This window comes from Symsagittifera roscoffensis, chromosome 10, assembly GCF_963678635.1.
Source record: "Symsagittifera roscoffensis chromosome 10, txSymRosc1.1, whole genome shotgun sequence".
NCBI lineage: Eukaryota > Metazoa > Xenacoelomorpha > Acoela > Convolutidae > Symsagittifera > Symsagittifera roscoffensis.
Window position 1 is genome coordinate 46,285,369 of NC_087071.1, and position 24,477 is coordinate 46,309,845.

General features: G+C 35.9%; 1 protein-coding gene across 1 annotated transcript; it reads right to left on the reverse strand.

Moving 5' to 3' along the window:
* Positions 1-21,756: 21,756 nt before the first annotated feature.
* LOC134855084 (uncharacterized) lies at positions 21,757-23,834 on the reverse strand. Its single transcript, XM_063871463.1, has 2 exons — positions 22,382-23,834; positions 21,757-21,782 (listed from the first exon to the last, which is right to left on the reverse strand). Exons 1-2 carry the CDS (start codon positions 23,832-23,834, stop codon positions 21,757-21,759), a joined length of 1,479 nt encoding a protein of 492 aa, XP_063727533.1.
* Between the last annotated feature and the right edge of the window lie 643 nt (positions 23,835-24,477).

The window sequence follows — 24,477 nt, forward strand, 5'->3', positions numbered from 1 at the left end:
TTTTAAAAAAATTTTTTTATTTCGGTTGCCGAAGTTTGACTGTATAAAAAAACCACACAAAGCTTAAATATTCTGTTTGTTTCTTAGGTCGCAACAAAAAAATAATTAACCTTTTTTCAAATTACAAAAACATTCTGTGTAAGTTGAATAGCAACTAGCTATTCTATTTTGTTTCAATTGAACTGTTTCTGAAACATATTTATAATGAAATTACAATTTCACTTTGATCTGACTGGGCACGGGAAAAGTTGAAAATTACAAAAACTCACAAACTTTTTGAGTAAATTGTAACCAAAAAGTCTAAAAATTTTATTAACTAAAGCTTCAAAAACAAAATTGGTTCGAACCTTGTAAAATTGGGCTTTTTGAGTCGTCGAGAGTGTAATTATACTCAATATTGGTGGAGAATATCAAAACCTATATGTATGAGTCGAACAGGTGTGAGTCACAATTTGTGGCCGAGAAAGCCGAAACATACGAGAAAACTGTCTAAATGATCAAAAAATGGGGCTTAGGTCGAACAAAGGACTCTTTTTAATCCCCCACCTGCCATTTTTACCAATTTTTTACCAGAAATTTTCTGTTTACGATGTGCAATTGTTACGAAAGTTGGAATACAGACTATTTAGGCAATAAAAAAACATATTTGGTCTTCGAACTTAACCTTGTAAGAACCCACGTTACTCCACAAAATCGATGCTTATTTGAGGTGGTGGGAGGGGGTAGGAAAATGAGCTGAACAAAGTCTGTACAAACAGTGCATTCTTACGTGATGTTTTGCAAAAAAAAAAACAATTTAGATGGAATAGTTTTTTCAAATTTGTGCAAATCATACAGCGAGAAATTTAAAATGGGAGCTTATTATCAACTTTACAAGTTATAATACAGGACCAAAGTCTGCAATTTGACAAGGGGAACATTGGCTAATTAATTGAGACAATAATTGTATTCACAAATTATAGCACTGCTATAGAATTTAGCATACCTCGTGTAGACTTTGCTTTTTTTCAACTTTCGAATTAAGCATTTATGCTTGGGATGATTTATACACAGACCAATTTGATTTTTGAACCGTTTTAACCATATTTTTTTGCTATTCAACAAAATAGCGCTCTGAGCTGAAAATCAAATAGAGTTTCTTCTGCTAATTTTCTTGTTTGTTTATGGAGTTTGAAAAATTTGGCAGAAAATTTGGTGTATCACCATAAAAAACATGGAGCATTTTTATGGCAAAAAATGCTAATCATACAATTTAATTTAATGCTTATCATACAATTTCTAGATACCGCTCAAAAACCGCTCAAGATTGCAACAGTTTGAGCGTTTTTTCAGCAGGATTTGAGCGCTTGGAAAAAAAACACTGAAACCGCCCAAATCTTGCTTTAAAAAACTGCTCAAAAACAGTTTAAGTTTTGCGCGGTTTTTGAACCGTTTATTAGCCTAACCTCTCAAACCGCTCATTTTGAAACAAGATTTATCTTACGCAATCGTCTAAGTAAACCGCTGAGCTCTTGCTTAATTTAGGTGAAAATTTTCGACTTGGGTGACCAAAGATATTTATTGCAAAGCGGAATTTCAGTCGAGTAAGAACTCGAATTTTTTTTTTTGAACAAAGTCGAAACAAATCCCAGGCTACTCTGACAAAAGCAAGATTTTTTTAAATTTGTTTAAACACAATTGCGATATTTTCAATCAAAATGCGTGGTCATCTCTCAATACATGATCTGACTATACGTGAAAATTTGAGAAAAACAATTGTGTAAATAAAAAAGCAAAAAATATAAAAAGATCCTAAATAAAACTTCATAAACAGAGCCGGTTCGAACCTTGAACAACTTGGGCTTTTTATGTCGTCGATCCTAAATAAAACTTCATAAACAGAGCCGGTTCGAACCTTGAACAACTTGGGCTTTTTATGTCGTCGAAAGTATACTCAATATCAATGGAGAATATCAAAAACTATTTGAACTGAGTCGAACAGATATGAGGCACACTTTGTGACCGAGAAGGCAAAACATACTAGAATACTGTCTAGATGGTCAAAACATGGTGCTGCGGTGGGTCAAAGGGCTCTTTTTAGTCCCCCACTTGCCATTTTTTACCAGTAATTTTCTGTTTACACCGTGAATTTCTTACAAAAATTGTAATGCAGACTATTTAGTCTATGAAAAACATTTTTGATCTTCGAACTTAACCTTGTAAGACCCACCGTTACTCCATAAAATTGATGCTTATTTGAGGTGGTGGGAGGGGGTAGAAAAAAGAGCCGAACAAATTCTGCACAATATTTGTGTGGTCTAATAAGTCAAAACAAACCTTCATTTGGCAGAGGCGGTCAAAACTTAAAATTCTCTGAACAATTTGTATTAGTATACAAGCACATTCCCTTCCGTTAAGTTGCTGTTTAAATCATACGCGATGGCTTCTGTACAGCAAAAAACTACTCTCTTTTATTATTAATAAGGACCGAAGCTATTTTTTGTTTGAATAAAAGAATTAGAAATTGCATGTGACATCAAAGAACGGAACTGAAAAGATTGCGCTGACCAAAGCAGACGGTGTAATAGTAGCTAACATTATTGCATCAAAAGGTATCATACCCGTGAACCACTATGGCGTGGCTTTCAATTTGCAGTGCATTGCTAAATCAGATCATTTCAGAATACTTTTCAATTTAATTTACTTCACTTTTTTTCAAAGAAATGACGTTTTTTGTAAATCTAACTAAATTTCGTTTTTTACCCTCTGTCATATTTCACGAAATATGATCTCAGAAAAAGTTACCTACTTGCTCAGCAGATGATTGTATTAAATTGTTCTCAATTTGTTTAGTTCTCAATTTCAGCCAAATCAATATAAATAGCATTTAATGATGTCGGTGAATTAGTATCCAGTCGGGTAGATTAAAACATGGTCTAACACTTCTTCACCGATTACAAAAAGCTGTTGAAAAAATAAGAAAGTGCTAAGCTGTTGAAAAAATTAGAAAGTGCTTTCATTTATTTTTTTTTCAACGGTGAAAGTTTACAACATTGAAACCTGAAAAACTTTTTTGTTGTAACAAACTTAATAATTAGTTTCAGAGTCTTGTGATGAAAATGAATTTTAAGATAGAGGAGGTTTAACTGGCTATCAATGCAAGCAACTGTCTCAATGCGGCAATCAAGCCAACAATTTTTAAGCTGGTCAAAAAGAGGAGCATCTTAAGTCATTTGTATCTGAGAAGCGGCAAATCAACATAAAAAGAAAAATGAAAAATTAGAACGCATGAATGGAAAAAGAAATCGTTTGCATAGTTTCGCGCACTTTTCCGGGCTCTTTCACAACTTTCCGGCATCTTTCCTTCACATAGAGCAAAAACATACTCTTCAACAGTTAGAACATAGTTAACGATGGCCTCGGGCATCTTTCAACTATGTTTTAACTATTACAAAGAAGCGGCAACCGAACACTTAGTAGAATCCCAACAGGAAAAATTGCACAACCCACACTGTCAAAAATGGATCAATTTTAGAATTAAAAAATTCTGCAGGCTAATTTGAGATCGATTTCAGTTTTTAAAAAGTACTTTGAAATAAAAGAAAAATTAAGATCGACTTGGATCAATTTTAAATCAGTTTAAAATGATCTAAAATCTACACTGAAAAGAATTGACTTCAGTTGGTTTTGAATTGAAATAAAATGATTTTTAAAATTTTATTTTTCAATGTTTCGAATGACAAAAAAAGAAAGTTTTATAATGTGTCTTTACAAATATCAACATTCCCTTCCGTTAAGTTGCTGTTTGAATCATACGCGATGGCTTCTGTACAGCAAAAAACTACTCTCTTTTATTATTAATAAGGACCGAAGCTATTTTTTGTTTGAATAAAAGAATTAGAAATTGCATGTGACATCAAAGAACGGAACTGAAAAGATTGCGCTGACCAAAGCAGACGGTGTAATAGTAGCTAACATTATTGCATCAAAAGGTATCATACCCGTGAACCACTATGGCGTGGCTTTATATTTGCAGTGCATTGCTAAATCAGATCATTTCAGAATACTTTTCAATTTAATTTACTTCACTTTTTTTCAAAGAAATTACGTTTTTTGTAAATCTAACTAAATTTCGTTTTTTACCCTCTGTCATATTTCACGAAATATGATCTCAGAAAAAGTAACCTACTCGCTCAGCAGATGATTGTATTAAATTGTTCTCAATTTGTTCAGTTCTCAATTTCAGCCAAATCAATATAAATAGTATTTAATGATGTCGGTGAATAAGTATCCAGTCGGGTAGATTAAAACATGGTCTAAGATGAATTTTAAGATAGAGGAGGTTTAACTGGCTATCAATGCAAGCAACTGTCTCAATGCGGCAATCAAGCCAACAATTTTTAAGCTGGTCAAAAAGAGGAGCATCTTAAGTCATTTGTATCTGAGAAGCGGCAAATCAACATAAAAAGAAAAATGAAAAATTAGAACGCATGAATGGAAAAAGAAATCGTTTGCATAGTTTCGCGCACTTTTCCGGGCTCTTTCACAACTTTCCGGCATCTTTCCCTCACATAGAGCAAAAACATACTCTTCAACAGTTAGAACATAGTTAACGATGGCCTCGGGCATCTTTCAACTATGTTTTAACTATTACAAAGAAGCGGCAACCGAACACTTAGTAGAATCCCAACAGGAAAAATTGCACAACCCACACTGTCAAAAATGGATCAATTTTAGAATTAAAAAATTCTGCAGGCTAATTTGAGATCGATTTCAGTTTTTAAAAAGTATTTTGAAATAAAAGAAAAATTAAGATCGACTTGGATCAATTTTAAATCAGTTTAAAATGATCTAAAATCTACACTGAAAAGAATTGACTTCAGTTGGTTTTGAATTGAAATAAAATGATTTTTAAAATTTTATTTTTCAATGTTTCGAATGACAAAAAAAGAAAGTTTTATAATGTGTCTTTACAAATATCAACATTCCCTTCCGTTAAGTTGCTGTTTAAATCATACGCGATGGCTTCTGTACAGCAAAAAACTACTCTCTTTTATTATTAATAAGGACCGAAGCTATTTTTTGTTTGAATAAAAGAATTAGAAATTGCATGTGACATCAAAGAACGGAACTGAAAAGATTGCGCTGACCAAAGCAGACGGTGTAATAGTAGCTAACATTATTGCATCAAAGGGTATCATACCCGTGAACCACTATGGCGTGGCTTTCAATTTGCAGTGCATTGCTAAATCAGATCATTTCAGAATACTTTTCAATTTAATTTACTTCACTTTTTTTCAAAGAAATGACGTTTTTTGTAAATCTAACTAAATTTCGTTTTTTACCCTCTGTCATATTTCACGAAATATGATCTCAGAAAAAGTAACCTACTTGCTCAGCAGATGATTGTATTAAATTGTTCTCAATTTGTTTAGTTCTCAATTTCAGCCAAATCAATATAAATAGTATTTAATGATGTCGGTGAATAAGTATCCAGTCGGGTAGATTAAAACATGGTCTAAGATGAATTTTAAGATAGAGGAGGTTTAACTGGCTATCAATGCAAGCAACTGTCTCAATGCGGCAATCAAGCCAACAATTTTTAAGCTGGTCAAAAAGAGGAGCATCTTAAGTCATTTGTATCTGAGAAGCGGCAAATCAACATAAAAAGAAAAATGAAAAATTAGAACGCATGAATGGAAAAAGAAATCGTTTGCATAGTTTCGCGCACTTTTCCGGGCTCTTTCACAACTTTCCGGCATCTTTCCCTCACATAGAGCAAAAACATACTCTTCAACAGTTAGAAAATAGTTAACGATGGCCTCGGGCATCTTTCAACTATGTTTTAACTATTACAAAGAAGCGGCAACCGAACACTTAGTAGAATCCCAACAGGAAAAATTGCACAACCCACACTGTCAAAAATGGATCAATTTTAGAATTAAAAAATTCTGCAGGCTAATTTGAGATCGATTTCAGTTTTTAAAAAGTATTTTGAAATAAAAGAAAAATTAAGATCGACTTGGATCAATTTTAAATCAGTTTAAAATGATCTAAAATCTACACTGAAAAGAATTGACTTCAGTTGGTTTTGAATTGAAATAAAATGATTTTTAAAATTTTATTTTTCAATGTTTCGAATGACAAAAAAAGAAAGTTTTATAATGTGTCTTTACAAATATCAACATTCCCTTCCGTTAAGTTGCTGTTTAAATCATACGCGATGGCTTCTGTACAGCAAAAAACTACTCTCTTTTATTATTAATAAGGACCGAAACTATTTTTTGTTTGAATAAAAGAATTAGAAATTGCATGTGACATCAAAGAACGGAACTGAAAAGATTGCGCTGACCAAAGCAGACGGTGTAATAGTAGCTAACATTATTGCATCAAAAGGTATCATACCCGTGAACCACTATGGCGTGGCTTTCAATTTGCAGTGCATTGCTAAATCAGATCATTTCAGAATACTTTTCAATTTAATTTACTTCACTTTTTTTCAAAGAAATTACGTTTTTTGTAAATCTAACTAAATTTCATTTTTTACCCTCTGTCATATTTCACGAAATATGATCTCAGAAAAAGTAACCTACTCGCTCAGCAGATGATTGTATTAAATTGTTCTCAATTTGTTCAGTTCTCAATTTCAGCCAAATCAATATAAATAGTATTTAATGATGTCGGTGAATAAGTATCCAGTCGGGTAGATTAAAACATGGTCTAACACTTCTTCACCGATTACAAAAAGCTGTTTAAAAAATAAGAAAGTGCTAAGCTGTTGAAAAAATTAGAAACTGCTCTCATTTATTTTTTTAAACGGTGAAAGTTTACAACATTGAAACCTGAAAAACTTTTTTGTTGTAACAAACTTAATAATTAGTTTCAGAGTCTTGTGATGAAAATGAATTTTAAGATAGAGGATATTTAACTGGCTATCAATGCAAGCAACTGTCTTAATGCGGCAATCAAGCCAACAATTTTTAAGCTGGTCAAAAAGAGGAGCATCTTAAGTCATTTGTATCTGAGAAGCGGCAAATCAACATAAAAAGAAAAATGAAAAATTAGAACGCATGAATGGAAAAAGAAATCATTTGCATAGTTTCGCGCACTTTTCCGGGCTCTTTCACAACTTTCCGGCATCTTTCCCTCACATAGAGCAAAAACATACTCTTCAACAGTTAGAACATAGTTAACGATGGCCTCGGGCATCTTTCAACTATGTTTTAACTATTACAAAGAAGCAGCAACCGAACACTTAGTAGAATCCCAACAGGAAAAATTGCACAACCCACACTGTCAAAAATGGATCAATTTTAGAATAAAAAAATTCTGCAGGCTAATTTGAGATCGATTTCAGTTTTTAAAAAGTATTTTGAAATAAAAGAAAAATTAAGATCGACTTGGATCAATTTTAAATCAGTTTAAAATGATCTAAAATCTACACTGAAAAGAATTGACTTCAGTTGGTTTTGAATTGAAATAAAATGATTTTTAAAATTTTATTTTTCAATGTTTCGAATGACCAAAAAAAGAAAGTACCAAATGGCTTAAGTTGTCTTACAAACATCAACGACGGCCAGTTTTGAAAAGTGTGCTCAAAAAAGTTGCCTTTTTCTGCGCCCTCTATCCTGAAATTTAGTAAGCAAAATTGGGTTTTTTTGGTAGTATAAATACAAAAAAAAATCAAGTATTGCTAAAATATTGACTCCTGACTGTAACCTTGATTTCTATGATAAGGAACTCCTAACTGTAACTTTTTGACCCTCTGATTATTATTTTTAAAAAGTATAAACTGGCACCCAAGGCGTCTTTAATACATTTTTAAGTTCATTCAGCCAAGAACCGATTTTTTAAATTAGTACGTATACCATCCCTGCCCTTCTGGTACTGTTTTAAAACCTTCATTTTTTGCTGGCTGATTTGGTTTATGTGCATCATTTTCTTGAACTTTAAAACATCGGGCACGAGTATTTCTATTGAAAAAAAAAACACATATTGATCCTAAGTTTTCAAAAAATATCAAATTAAATAGGTTTGAAGTCCATTTAAAATTGCAAAATGTACTTTGTTTTAAATATATCCAAAACCATTTTTGTTAAAACCATTTTTTGTTTCCAAATTAAAGTTACGCCAAAAAAATTGAAATGGCTATAATCGTCCACAATTCTTAACCAATAATTCTAAAATAAATTTTAAAACACAAAATATCGCAATTGTGTTTAAACAAATTTGAACAAATCTTGCTTTTGTCAGAGTAGCCTGGGATTTGTTTCGACTTTGTTCAAAAAAAAAAATTCGAGTTCTTACTCGACTGAAATTCCGCTTTGCAATAAATATCTTTGGTCACCCAAGTCGAAAATTTTCACCTAAATTAAGCAAGAGCTCAGCGGTTTACTTAGACGATTGCGTAAGATAAATCTTGTTTCAAAATGAGCGGTTTGAGAGGTTAGGCTAATAAACGGTTCAAAAACCGCGCAAAACTTAAACTGTTTTTGAGCAGTTTTTTAAAGCAAGATTTGGGCGGTTTCAGTGTTTTTTTTCCAAGCGCTCAAATCCTGCTGAAAAAACGCTCAAACTGTTGCAATCTTGAGCGGTTTTTGAGCGGTATCTAGAAATTGTATGATAAGCATTAAATTAAATTGTATGATTAGCATTTTTTGCCATAAAAATGCTCCATGTTTTTTATGGTGATACACCAAATTTTCTGCCAAATTTTTCAAACTCCATAAACAAACAAGAAAATTAGCAGAAGAAACTCTATTTGATTTTCAGCTCAGAGCGGTATTTTGTTGAATAGCAAATAAATATGGTTAAAACGGTTCAAAAATCAAATTGGTCTGTGTATAAATCATCCCAAGCATAAATGCTTAATTCGAAAGTTGAAAAAAAGCAAAGTCTACACGAGGTATGCTAAATTCTATAGCAGTGCTATAATTTGTGAATACAATTATTGTCTCAATTAATTAGCCAATGTTCCCCTTGTCAAATTGCAGACTTTGGTCCTGTATTATAACTTGTAAAGTTGATAATAAGCTCCCATTTTAAGTTTCTCGCTGTATGATTTGCACAAATTTGAAAAAAGTATTCCATCTAAATTGTTTTTTTTTTGCAAAACATCACGTAAGAATGCACCGTTTGTACAGACTTTGTTCAGCTCATTTTCCTACCCCCTCCCACCACCTCAAATAAGCATCGATTTTGTGGAGTAACGTGGGTTCTTACAAGGTTAAGTTCGAAGACCAAATATGTTTTTTTATTGCCTAAATAGTCTGTATTCCAACTTTCGTAACAATTGCACATCGTAAACAGAAAATTTCTGGTAAAAAATTGGTAAAAATGGCAGGTGGGGGATTAAAAAGAGTTCTAAGCCCCATTTTTTGATCATTTAGACAGTTTTCTCGTATGTTTCGGCTTTCTCGGCCACAAATTGTGACTCACACCTGTTCGACTCATACATATAGGTTTTGATATTCTCCACCAATATTGAGTATAATTACACTCTCGACGACTCAAAAAGCCCAATTTTACAAGGTTCGAACCAATTTTGTTTTTGAAGCTTTAGTTAATAAAATTTTTAGACTTTTTGGTTACAATTTACTCAAAAAGTTTGTGAGTTTTTGTAATTTTCAACTTTTCCCGTGCCCAGTCAGATCAAAGTGAAATTGTAATTTCATTATAAATATGTTTCAGAAACAGTTCAATTGAAACAAAATAGAATAGCTAGTTGCTATTCAACTTACACAGAATGTTTTTGTAATTTGAAAAAAGGTTAATTATTTTTTTGTTGCGACCTAAGAAACAAACAGAATATTTAAGCTTTGTGTGGTTTTTTTATACAGTCAAACTTCGGCAACCGAAATAAAAAAATTTTTTTAAAAAAAGTATTATAACCCATTGAAGATAGTGACACCCTGAAATCAAATTTGAGAAAAGTGTTTTTACCTCTGATCGCTTTTTTGCTAAGTTCTGGAAGTTCGCAACATGGGAGTCCCAAAACCGCCAATGTGGCCATCGTCTGAAATAATTTATGTGCGTTTTGAGCTTTTTTATCTTTATAATGCGGAAAGCGTAACGCAAATCATTTATGCGTGGCAAATTATTCGCACAACACAACAGTTCCAAACTTATTTGAGGCTAGTTTATCGGTCGTATTAATTTTGTACGACTGAAAACTTCATACTTGATCTTTGATATTGCCCAAAATTTACAATTTTTTAATATTTTTTTCCCAAAAACTAATCAATATGGATAATGGGACAGTCAAAATCCTAATATACGACCAGTCTTGTTTCAACTGTGTTTGATCAAATTTGGGCAATTCTTGTTTATGTCAGACCAGTTTGGGGTATGTTTTGACATTGTTCGAAAAAAAATCGAGTTCGTGCTCAACCAAAATTCCGGTTTGCATTAAGTAATTTGGTTCATCCGAGTCAAAATTTTTCCCTTCCATGAAGCAAGATTTGAACAATTTGAGCGGTTTTTTGGAAAATTGCGCTTAAAATCTAGCTTTAAAAAGAACGGGTTGAGCGGTTTTGAAGCGGTTTGTTTAAAAAACTTCTCGATAACCACACAATTTTTAAACGGTTTTTGAGCGGTCTTATAAAGTAAGATCTGGACGTTTTTTTCTTCTGTAGCCGCTCAAACCGCTCAACTCTTGCTGGAAAACTCTCAAACCGCTTACATCTTGAGCTGTTTAAGCGCGGAACCTCGACTCGGGCAAGCACTGACTTTTTTACACAAAGTTTTAGTGTTGCCATCAAAACACTGATAGTCATAAATTTTCCACTTAATGAAGCTGTATGGTTAACTTTTTTGCCAAAAATTTTCAGCAATTTTTTATGACGATACACCAACGTTTCGGCCAAAAACAGGTAAAATGTTTGTAGAATTGAAAAACACGAAATTACTAAACATGTAAAAAACGTATGGCTAGACTTTTTTTGTAAATTTAATTTATAAAATTAATAAAATTTATAGCGAGCATTGATATTCCCAAATTAGCAATTTCCAAACTCCATAACCCAACAACAAATCGCAAAAAAAAATTCATCCGATCAATTTTTTACTAAGTTCTGGGAGTTCCCACCCTGGGAGTTCCCACCCTGGGAGTCCCGAAATACCCAGTTTGACCATCGTTTGAAAAAATTTATGTGCGTTTTGAGTTTTTTATCTTTATAATGAGGAAAATATAACGCAAATATTTATGCGTGGCTAATTATTCACACAACACAACAGTTCCAAACTTGTTTGAGGCTAGTTTATCGATCGTATTAATTTTGTATGACTGAAAGCTTCATACTTGATCTTTGATATCGCCCAAATTTTTTAAGGGCAAATTTGATTCCAGGCAAAAGCTAATTTTATTAGAAAAGTTGTAAATAGCGAGCATTGATTTTCCCAAATTAGCAATTTCCGAACTCCATAACCCCACAAAAAATTGCAAAAGAAAATTCATTTAATTTTGCGCTCAGGACGTCATTTTGTTGAATAGTATCAAAAATTGCTCAACATCAATTCATTAAAGATTAAAACTGTTCTGAATATAATTTAGCCCAAGCATAAATGTTCCACCGTTTTCTTCAAAAGTTGAAATAAAAACCGAAGTATAAGCCAGGTATGAAAAATTATACCTGCAACACGCGATGAATTGTAACAAAATGCTGTATGAATTGCACAGAAAAACGTTCAAGTTATTCCGCCTAAGCGATTTTTTGGCAAAATGTCATGTAAAAGAAATTGCGCCGATCGCCTTTTTATTGACCTCATGTTTGCATCAACGAAGACAATAGTTCTGTTTGATTGTTATCACCCAGTACATGCACAATCACGCAGGCAGATAGAGGCAAAAACTGCACTGAATTGCATATATACGAGATGCCTAGCAAAAAATCACGTGACAAGAACTCATTTCGTCAAAGATGTTACATTATTACAACAAAAGGACCGTTGATACCGTTTTATCTACAAGAACGACAGAAAAAATATTAAGCCAAATCGTTGATCAGAAACACATTATCAAATTAGATAAGCCCTCGGACATACATTTTAATAGCCCAATTGTGATTACCATAAAAAAAGGACCAAACCGTAAAACAGCACCGTACAGAAAGTCAAAACAAACGGCAAGGAACAGACATTGTTCTCAACTCTCGATCTACAAAATCCAGACGATTGCTCTATGACATCGAGCATCTTGAATAGCCTGGGTGTTGTAAAATGATTGAGACTTAAGAGAATTGGAAAATGAGAAAGATATCAGTCGGACTCTTCGGCTCGCGTTGGATTTTAAGACTTAATTTAACTTCAGCCAAATACGCATATTATCAATGGTGGCCATTTTTCCGATTGTGATCAAAAGGCCAGCAGTTGCCAGGACGAGCAACCAAACAACTGGCAGTCAATCGAATCAACGAGGGCACTTAACATAGTGGTAAGGCGTTCACTTTGAGGTCGTCAGATCGAGTAATCGATTCCCTGCCACGTTAATGGTAGTGCGTGAGAACCAGCTCTCACTTGACTTCTAGCTTCAGATATAGCACAGCCTGACCGGATCCGCCGGCTGCAATTGTGGTACCACTTGAAAAGTCATTTTCCAAACAATGGACTTGAGTCGCAAAAAATGTGCTTTATTTAACAAAAACTAAGTCTGGAAGTGGGAAAAAACAAAGAAGGACTTTGTATAAACATGCCTGATAGTATTTTGTAACTTTTCTGGGAATCGCGAAAGCCATCCTTATGGTTACTAAAATTAACTGGCCAGCTTACAATCAACGACCTCACTTACCTCACATTCTTACTTGCCGTCTGCATAACCATCAGCTCGAACTAAAGTCCAACAAGCAACTAGAATGATATGTATACTCAATTTTTAAGTACAGTGTAATAACACTGGAGTAGAAGTAATCATATTTTTTGTGCAAGTATGAATTCAACAAGAAGGTGATCGGTGTAACTTATATTTGACATTTTGCTGATTTGACTTTTTGTATTTTTGAACAACTCGTACAGCAAAGTATTAAACCCAATCCAGTGTTGCAGGAATTTCTTATTACCAATTTTTTACTACCTGAACAAAATTTGCAAATATGACATTAGGAGTAAACAAATGAGACAATAGTTTCGCTGATATGATTTTATTGTATTTTTATGCAACTTGCACATCAACGTGTTACACCTACAGGAAACGTTTAGGGAACGTGTTACACATACAACGTGTTGCAGGAAATTTTTATTACCATTTTTTACCAATTTTTCAGTTTTTACTACTTGAACAAAATTTGCAAATATGACATAAGGACCAACGGCTAAGTAATTGAGACAATAGTTTTGCTTAAATGATTTTTTTTTGTATTTTTATGCAACTAACAAAGCAACATGTTAAAACTAATAGCGTGTTGCAGGAAATTTTTATTAACAGTTTTTAACGATTTTACACTTTTTATTACCGCAAAACAAAATCTGCAATCATGTCAAGAGAAACAACGGCTAATATGTTCAGACAATATTTGCATTTACAAATTTATGGCATTGACATCGAAATTAGCATATCTGGCTTACACTTTAGTTTTTGTTTCGACTTTCGAGGAAAATGATGGAACATTTATGATTGAGCTGAAAACTACTTTGAAAAAATTTTGCCCTGAGCTCGAAAAAGATATTTCTTCTGCGCCTTTTCTGTAGCGTTATTGATTTTAAGAACTGCTGATTTGGGAACTTCCATGCACGCTACTTACAATTTTCTAATAACGGTTAGTTTTTGCTTCGAATCAAATCATCCTTCATACCTCAGTAGTCGAAGGTCCAACACCGGTAACGCTGGGGGAGGGGGGGGGAGAGGTTATGGGTAAGTAGGGTGCAGAAAAGGGCAGGAGCAAAATTTATTATTATACTTTCGACCCGTTGCACTCGATTTTTACTATCATTTATTTCCAGCAGAGAAATACTTACGCAGAATTTGTACCGCAATCTTGTATTTTCATGTAACTGACAAAAATGCATGTAACCATAAAATCCTTTGGTATAATTTGGGCAAAGATAATATTTAGCCAGCAACAGTTTTTTTTCACAGTCGGCTTGAAATTTGTTAGGTCAAACTACACTGTTATGTATGTGGTGATATTGCGCATAAGAAGAAACTTGAATATACCGGAGCTAATCTTTTTCTTACTTGAAAAATTGATAAATTAAACAACTTCAGATTTGAAATAAAACTGGTTCGTTTTGAATGCGGTTCTAAAATTGTCTGGTTTTCTTTGGTGACTAAACATGGGCTAAACATAAATAAACCACGTAAAATTCAGTCTAATAAACACACTAGATAGACAGAGTTAATGATAAACCATTAAATTATACTTAGTCTATATTAGAAAAGGGGTGAAACCTCGGATAATAAAACTAGAAAGGTACAGAAAGAAATTATATGGAATATCATTGACATGAGCAGAAAACATACCTGTTTCCACCTAAATTACCAAACTGTCTAACCAAATTAAAGCGTTTCAAAATTTATAAAAGAACAGGAGATTCCAGTTTAAACAGTTTTTTTTACGAATTACCTAACCAGTCAACCAGAATCACTTATACAAACCTGCTGGATCCAACAGGAAGTCTCTTACTTCAATATCTTAAAAGTGAAATATCGATTCGACATCTGATATTCACCGTTGATAAAAATACTTGGCCGCATGGGGATGACTCGGGTAACAAGGGAAACCCATGGGAACATACTTTTGGTCCAAATTTTAATAGTTACTTTGGAATAAATTTTGATTAAGGACAACAATGAAACTAAAAATTATTTGAAAGGTGTCTAACGAGAAATTAGACTTGTTTTCAACTAATTTCGGGAGATTTATCTATTTAAAATTATTAGTTTTTTTCATTGTCTTAAAACTCTTTTTACTCTAATTGAAGCTTTTACTAATTTTTTCGAACTTTTTTAGATTCGGTTTAAAATGAATCAAAAAAAATGTCGATTCTGATTTTAAAAATAGTGAAGATATTGCTGATCTCTTATCGAAACTAGGCATTTCACGTTTGTAATCAATTACAAAATTAAAACAACTATGTTACTGGTATCAAATTGTTCGATTGCTTTAGATGGTCTGGAAAAGGAAGAGCTTGAAAACAATTTGGTAGATCAAGCGTCTTCTTCAAAAGTGCACAACATCACGAAAAAGATATATAATTGTACTATCAAAACAAAATTAATTTTCAAAAGATCTATATCAGCGTATTATTTTAGTTAAGCACAAATTATTCGAACTGGTGTTTTTTTGAAAGGCTGTTAAATTAATCAACAGACACATACTGGACTGCTAAAGAGTGGTTCAAAAAGTTGAAGAACGAAGAAAATCCGCTACTCAGTGTCGAAGAGTTGACCAATGTGTTTAAGCAATCGAAGTGACAAGAAGTTTTTGTTGTTTTCTTTTTCAATTGAATTTTTATCATAATTTTTAAATTTCATATCTGATTTTTCAAAAAAAATTAATCAAATGTTATACAGATTGACGAAGGAGGTCAAAATCGAAAAATTGAAAATTGGGAGGAGAGCCAAGCAGAGGAAGACTGATATGAAGAAGAAGAGAGTGAAGACGGTTCTGAAGATGAAGAGATTTGATTGGCCATTTGAGCAAGTGGCTAATAAAGTAGAACTCCGGCACTTTGATATACACCGAGACACAAGAATTGTGTGTGACGTTAGTCGTAATGGGCTCGGAGCGGTTCTTGAGCAACTAAATTCCGACGGCTGGCGGCCGATATCATTCGAATCCCGGTATTTAAACGAAGCAGAAAAAAATTATTCAACGAATGATTTAGAGATGTTGGCAGTTGTGTGGGGGCGGAATATTTCCGCAACTATGTGCTGGGAAGGAAATTTTTAATAGTTACGGATCATAAGGCACTAGTATCATTGCTAAATGGGAACAACAAAAAGAACAAAACAATGTTCAGCAGATTAACAAGATGGTTAGATCGTCTTATACCGTTCGATTTTCAAGTAGAGCATAAACCCGGAGCAAAAATAGGACTCGCTGATTATCTATCAAGGCATCCCAGTTTAGAACCTCAACCTGTTAGCTTCTGCGACAGTATGTTTACGGTGGCGAAAATTAGTAGAATTAGATCCGCCCTCGGACTTAAAAAGAAACCTTTCTCCAAAAATAGACTCGAGTCTCCACCGGTTACTAATAATGGATGCGTTTGTAATATATCGAATAGAAAACGACCGGTAGAGGGCGAACGATCATGCGATGGAAATTGGACCAATCACAGAGCGACGAATTGCATTTCCGGCAGGTCATTTGAGTCTAGTAATAATTTAGTTGGGACTATTATTGAAGCTGACTTTAGTTACTTAAATTCTTCAAATTCGTCAATAAACAATCAAAATTCAAAACACAATTTAATCATGGAAAGAAAAATCAGAAAATTATTGGAACGGCACCCTAGCATTAGTAGTAGCGATGAAATAGAGGAGATTGATGTGGATATGCAGGCGGTTACAACAGAAGTCCGGAGCACTAAAACAAATACTATTATTTCCATTCCGTCGGTTTACCCTGGCGAAAGTTATCCACCCGTTAATCCGGAAAATAGGGTCATGTCCATTATTCCAAGAAATTGCAAAATCGTCAGTAAACAAACCGCTCATCCCGAATTGTTTAATCTTCGATTTATAGAATCACAATACAATTCAGATCCACAATTACAAGCCATTATCGAGTTAATTAAATGTAAAGACCCTCAAATACACTTAAAAATTGCAGCAATGAGTAAGTACTTTGCACAGTAAACTCAAGACTTTCACGTAAGAGACGGATGCCTGTGGATGGACGAGAGGCTAGTGATCCCTAACATCTTGCAAACGGCGGTGGCCAATAGACTTCACTATTATCACCACGGGAAATCAAGTATGTTCGACGCGGCTAAAGACATCTGGTACCCGTACATGTTCCGTAACCTAGCAACTATCGCCGGGAATTGTCAGGAATGCACATTAGCGGGTAAGAACTTGAAAAAAATATGTGTTCAAAGAATGATATAGGGAAAATACCTGAGCCAAAAGAACCGAATGAATCGGTACAACTGGATTTTTGGGGACCCATTAACTACTTGAAGGAGTCTAAAAAGTACGTTTTGGTGGCGGTGGATCGGTTTTCACGATGGCCATCAGCTATGGTCTGTAATTCGAATCGATCGGATAAAATTATCAAATTTTTAAAAGCTTACATAATTGCCCATGGAGTCCCGCGACAAATTAGAGTTGACCTGGGAACAAACTTTATGTCTAAGGAAGTTAAGGCATTTTGTCATGAACAAGGAATTGAAATCCTCACCTCGCCAGTGAATGATCATAGGGCAACAGGATGTGTCGAACGCACGATTGGTATTATCAAGAATTCAGTGCTGACGTATGCGCGGGAGGATAAAGCGGAACCCTTGGACCGAATGGTCGAAAGAGCCCTTGGAGCTCTAAGATTTGTTAAAAACGCCACTCTCAACATAACACCGTTCGAAGCGCACCACGGCTGGGAAGCTAACACGGTCCTCAGAAATTTGACTAAAAAACCTACTTTACGGAACCTAAATTGGGAAAATGTAATGCGATCGAAATCTGAATGTTTAGATGAACGAGACCCAATCGCCCAAGCAATGCCGGAGCCGATGGATACAAACTGGGGAATCCGATCGGACACTGAGTACGACCTGAAAAATAGACGAGGACCACTGAAATTGGCCGATGACCAAGCCGCTAACCAGGATGACGAGCCTGGAATTGCACGGGCACCAAACGACCCAGTAGAAATACCACCGGCAGTGGTAATGCAGAGGACTGGGGAGCGGAATTTAAATAGGTACAGACCACTAAATTCTAACATAGTTAATCAAAGTAAGCATACTATTGAAATGAGTAATGAGGCTGTGCTTAGAAAATCGGGAGTAGCACTAAGGAAGGCAAAAGTTCCAAAGAAACGGGCACCGGGACAAATCGCGACACCACCAACGCCATGGGACCTGAAAAGAAAGTTACTAGCGAGTGGTAACCAGCCAAGCAGCTCAAAAGGCACCAGGGGAACTTTCAAGAGCACCGCGGGAAAGAAGTCACGATTCCAAAATTTGGAATTAGAGGAGGACTCAGACTCGGACGCGGAGGACCATTTGCCGATAATTACATCAAAGCAGGCACCGACAAGCGGGGGAATGAACGTTGGGGAAGAGGGACAAGGAACGTCTAGTGGGGGACAGGACCAGATACAACCTGAAATCATAACGACTCGACCCAGTAACTACCAGACAGCAACGGACTACACGATTGCACGCGAGCGGGAAATCGCAGAAAACAAAAAGAAGGGAGATAACGGAGGAATCACTGCACAGGAGACGGAACGCGACGCGGAACCGGAACAATTTCCAGATATTCCAAAAACGAAGGAGAAAAAGCGGGGCCGGAAACAACGACTTGTTTCTTACTCAAGTCAGGATTCAGCTAGTTCACTGGATGAAACTAGTTCTAGACGGTCGGGGAGAAAGCGAACTGCAGTGACTAAGATGGGGGCAGTCATGATTGACAACATACATAAGACGGATAAGTCGGGAGAAAAATGAAAGGAAATATGAGTAACAAACTTACATAAGCAATTTACAAAACTTATCATATGGAGGTCCAGGGAGAGGGCATGCTGTGTAACGGCAAAAACTCAAAAGTTTGTGTTTTTAAGGTGTTGTAGCTGATTGACAAAACTTGTTATTAACCCTATTGATTACTGTTAACATAGATGCATTGGATATTTGATTAGAGTCATTAATCATTACAAGGAGGAAAATGTCATAGTATCTAAATTTAGTTCATGTTCCATTTCTAGTTGTGCTACTTAATTCAATTATCTGTCTGGCGCTAACTGGTATTTAACCTTCGGAGTTTGTCTGTCACCTTCGGATGACAGCTATTTTATTGTCTCCGACTAACTTTCTGAACTACGGTTACTTACTCAAAAGGATTAATTAACACATCGAAACCGTCTTTTCACAGCTCAAATAAACGATCTAATGGATAGTTGTTACCAACACGTCAAGGATAATGAAGAACTACGAGCTTATAATTTAACCCCAGCCTTAGCTAAAACTCAGAACTTAATGAGTCTAAAAATGAAGCTCCTGGTGAAATGAGTGTTTTGAGAGATGAGCTTGAATCGTTAGTCGCAAAATACGCCGATTCTAACAAGGAAAAATCTGCCATTGTAGAGGAATTAAATTCGGCGCAAGAGAAAACAAAGGAAGCTGAAAGGTACTTCAAGGCAGCTGAAAGTAAAAATGAAGATTGAGGTTGTTTTAGAGTCGCACAAAATCGAGGCACTCAAAGCTCGACTTTCAAATCTTGGATTGCGAAATGCAGAGAAGAAAATAGAAAACTTAGAAGAGGTCTCAAAAATACAAGAACGCAGTCGCCGAAAAAGTAAAATTAACTGAAATTACCCAAAGTTTCGACAAATTGAAAATAAAGTTTAACGAGCTCAATAAGAACTTACAAGGAGGCTATTCAATCAATGATGACCAAGCTTGATAGGTTTAATATTCCCGAGATAACTGTTTTGCAGGAAGTTGGGATATTTTCAACTCAATGGGAGCAAAGATACAAAACAGTGACAACGAGCTGAAATTAACAAATGGAAAAAAGAACAAGCTGGAATCAATTTACGAGTCAGAAATTTTTGAAAGCAAAAAGCAATCGAATGCTTTGATTTCAAAATGTCCGTCTCAAGGTTGAAAAAAAGCTTCAAAGGCAGAAAATGAATATATTGTAGAAAAGAATTGGACTCACACAAAACAGACGAAGTCCAATAAGAAAACGAAAAATTGAATTACAAAATATACAGTTTGGAAAAGGCATCAAAAGAAATTCAAGGACGCGAAAAGGATTCAGAGCAGCTTTTTCAACTATTACAAGAAAGTTTGAAAAAAAGCAAAGAAGAGTTTTCCTTGAAAGAAAACGAAGTCAAGTAGCCGTATCCTAGTTGCTTATAGAAGAGCAAAAAGACCAATTGGTAGACGAGAATCAATGATGGGAAAAGTTTCGGGCGAGGGCGAATTTTGGAAATTTCGAATGATGGACGCGGAAAAGAATTGAATAGCTCGAAAAAACAAAAACTTTTTGTGAACCGATTTGGTGTAAGAAGAAGAAATAAGTTGAAGCGTTTCAAAGCTTAAGCCGATTAGCCGGGTTGACCTCCATACACCGAAAATGCTTATCATACAAGTCCATTCAACAAAAATCATTATCATACAATTCCATACATCAAGCGTATGGATAAATTGTTTGTCATACAATTTTCATACAATTTCGAAAAACAATAGAAAATAAAAACTAAACAATTTCCGCGGTTCTTTGAGAACAGTTGAACAAGCTAGTAACGGAAAAAAACTGCCTTAATTTTTTTGAAATGCTTACCGTACAATTTCCATATAAAAAAATTGTATGACAAGCATTTTCGCCATAAGGAATAATTCTTTCAAAAATTCCTTTTAATTTTTTTTCTCTCGGAAATGCTTTGATGCAAGCAACCTTTTCTAGAATTTGTCACCCTTTAGCGCTATTATGGATTGCAGATAGGTAATAAAGCCCTATAATTATGTAATTTAATCGTTTAATCAGGTTTTCTTCTCTGTTCAGAGATTGCATGGCTTATTAGCTGGGCTTTAATGTAATTTGAGCCGCATTTGAAAAGAAATTCCGAAAACTGTTTGTAATACAATTCTCATAAATGACAAATTTTTAGTCATACAATTTTCAATTTTCACAAAAATGTTAGTCATACACTTTCCATTTATGGGAAAATGTTTATTATAGAGATTTTTTTCCCAATCATCGATGTAATTTTATGAGCTTGAAACCAGATGTCTTTAGCCGCGTCGAACATACTTGATTTCCCGTGGTGATAATAGTGAAGTCTATTGGCCACCGCCGTTTGCAAGATGTTAGGGATCACTAGCCTCTCGTCCATCCACAGGCATCCGTCTCTTACGTGAAAGTCTTGAGTTTACTGTGCAAAGTACTTACTCATTGCTGCAATTTTTAAGTGTATTTGAGGGTCTTTACATTTAATTAACTCGATAATGGCTTGTAATTGTGGATCTGAATTGTATTGTGATTCTATAAATCGAAGATTAAACAATTCGGGATGAGCGGTTTGTTTACTGACGATTTTGCAATTTCTTGGAATAATGGACATGACCCTATTTTCCGGATTAACGGGTGGATAACTTTCGCCAGGGTAAACCGACGGAATGGAAATAATAGTATTTGTTTTAGTGCTCCGGACTTCTGTTGTAACCGCCTGCATATCCACATCAATCTCCTCTATTTCATCGCTACTACTAATTCTTGTGTCTCGGTGTATATCAAAGTGCCGGAGTTCTACTATATTAGCCACTTGCTTTTTCAGGTTTTCGAATGATATTTGACATTCATCGCTCCAAATATAATCGTTTTTCCGGCTTAATAATGGGCGTAATGACGCTGATGATTCCGCGAGCGCCGGAAGATATTTGTGCAGGCTGTGAATGGAGCCCATAAACGATTTAAGTTGTGACACCGTTTTTGGTGCTTTTAGCGATTCGATCGGTTCCGTTTTTCGGACGAGCGGTGTTATTCCGGTACGAGTTATTTTGTGCCCCAACCATTCACATTCTCTCCGCGCAAATTGGCATTTAGTGAGCTTAAGTGACATATTCTCGCGATCCAGCTTCCGCAAAATTTTCTCAACTGTCGAGATATGCTCAATCTCCGTGCCTTTGGTGACCACCTAAATGTCATCAATAAATGCATGTGCCTGCGGAAATTCCGAAAGGATTGCATCCATAACTCGTTGAAATTCCGCTGGCATGGTTGTAAGGCCGTAGAACCCCGTACGAAAACGATACGTGCCCGTTGGTTTTCCTCCCACCAGCGAAAAATTGCATTGAACGCTCGTTTCCGGGCTAAGTGGTAATTGACCGTAAGCGTACGTAAGATCCATGGTAGAAAAATATACATCGCCTGGTTTCCGTTCGCTTATCGTTTGTCCTACCGTATCCATAAGCTCTTCAATATTCGGCATTTGGTATTTGTTCTTGTGGACTTGCTTGTTCAACTCCCGTGATTCTAGCGCTAATTTTACTGATCCGTCCTTTTTCACTGTTATTACAATCGGGGAAACAAAATATTTATCCGAACATTCATTCAGCTTTTCAATGTGTCCTTGTCGTAAAAATTTATCAATTTCCTTATCAACCTTTTCCTGCAATGTGATTGGCACTCTACGTCCTTTTTGTTGAATTGGTGTTAACGTTTCGAAAAAATCCGCGTGTACCCTATAATTTTTAATTTTGCCGACTCTGTTAAAAAGATTTTCAAATTGCTTACTGAAATAGATCTGCCAGTTGTCTAGTAAATCCTCCACCTCCGTTGCCTCGGCCGCAGATTGATCGCTCTGTACCGACATCACATTTTTCTCCGGTGCCTTCTGCACTATCTGTAATCCAAGATTTGGCATTAGGTCTCTTCCAATAATTGATGGTCTGCTTCCTCCAATCACTCTGATGTTTGCGTTGGTCACCCATCCGTTCGTTTCCAACAGTACGTCCATCGTTCCTAGTAGTCGTAAGGGGTTGTTTCCGTAATCCCTGAACTCCTCATCCTCCGGTGCCGGTGCCTTCACCTTGACGCCTGCGGTGCCCAACGTCCGTTTCAATTCCCTGATGGTGAATATCGCAATCGGTGATCCACTGTCTATCCAAACGTTTGTTTGCTTTCCATTTACCTTAATTGGTAATCGGGCGCCGGCCACTTTTAAGTCTGTTTCTTTCCGAGATCTGATAGCCATGACAACGTAATCTCCTGAGCTATCTGATTCCCATGATCGTTGCTTCTTGACCGGTGTATTAACCCAGCCAACGGAATTCTCATGCTGAGAGTATGTATCCTCCGCGTCGCCTATTTCAGTAGTTTCCATATCTTCCTGACTTTGGATTAGTCCCACTGCCGGTCTTCCCCGATTATTTCGCTTTCCCCTCCAAGTCCTCTCGTAATGTCCCGTTTTCCTGCAGAAATTACACGTTGCATTTTTCGCTGGACACGTTCTGATGTGTTCCGGAGTAAAATTGGGTCGATCACAATTATAGCATCTTCTGGAACCACGCCCTCTCATTTCTGCTCGCCCCCTAAACGATCCACGGCCCCGCTGTCTGTTGTTTCTGTAACCTCCTCGGATGGCCCCCACTGGTTCCGTCTTGATTTGGAACGCTCCAGCTCCGCCGGCAGTGCCACTAGTTCCTCCCCCGGTTACCGATCCGTATGACTTAGCATATTTGTATCCACCTTCATGTGAAAGTGCAATACGATACACCTCCTCTGGTGTCTTCGTCGATCGACATAGCTCATTTTGGGCCTCCCTATTGTTCATATTCACAATGAGCACATCCCGCAAAATCCTGGTCTCCAATGCTCCAAAATTACATCGAGCGGCCAGCCCACTCAACACTGCGTGGAACTGTTCCAGAGATTTTCCTATTTGTTGCTTCCGTGCCAATAGTTGGAATGTCTCGTAAGTTTCGTTTCGTTCCTTCCGAAATTCGGTTTCAATAGTATCCAAAACTCGAGAATACCTTGTTGCAGATAAATCCAGGTGTGGTTTTCTCTTATGTAGCTCATCTTGTCTTTTCTCCCCCAGACACAAATACAAGTTCGATATAAGCGTTTGCTCCGACGCCAGGCGATTTTTCCCGTCTACCTCCTCTGATAAATCTGTAATTTGCGCTGCTGTTAACGTACTGGCATAATAGAAATTGTTTGGATTTATATTATATTTGGCCACCATCCCCCATTGAAAACGATTGAACCAAAACTCCCATAGCATTGGTGGCTCTGCAAGCGTCGAGGGCCAAAACGATGTAATCCCCAGCGGGTTTTTTCCCCCACTTTGGCCTGCTGACTGGCCATGTGAAAACACGGTTTCGATGTGTTAATTAATCCTTTTGAGTGAGTAACCGTAGTTCAGAAAGTTAGTCGGAGACAATAAAATAGCTGTCATCCGAAGTTGACAGACAAACTCCGAAGGTTAAATACCAGTTAGCGCCAGACAGATAATTGAATTAAATAGCACAACTAGAAATGGAACATGAACTAAATTTAAATACTATGACAGAGCTTTAATTGCGAGACGGTCAAAACTTTGGTGACTCTACTTTTGAGTAACCAAGGTCTTTGGCACTTGTGTTCGGTTACGAACAAAACCCAAAATTTTTGAGAAACAAAATTTTATAAAAAGCAAATTTTTTGGTTTATGGAAAAATTCTAGTCATACAGTTTCCATAAAATCACTAAACATAGACCTTTCATGCAATTTTCTGTACTCATGGAATTGTATGAAAAGTGTTTGGCTAGCATTTGTCCATATATGAAAAATGTACGAGTATCAGTTTCGATCAACCCGGCCTTTTGTATTAATACGGACCCCCCAT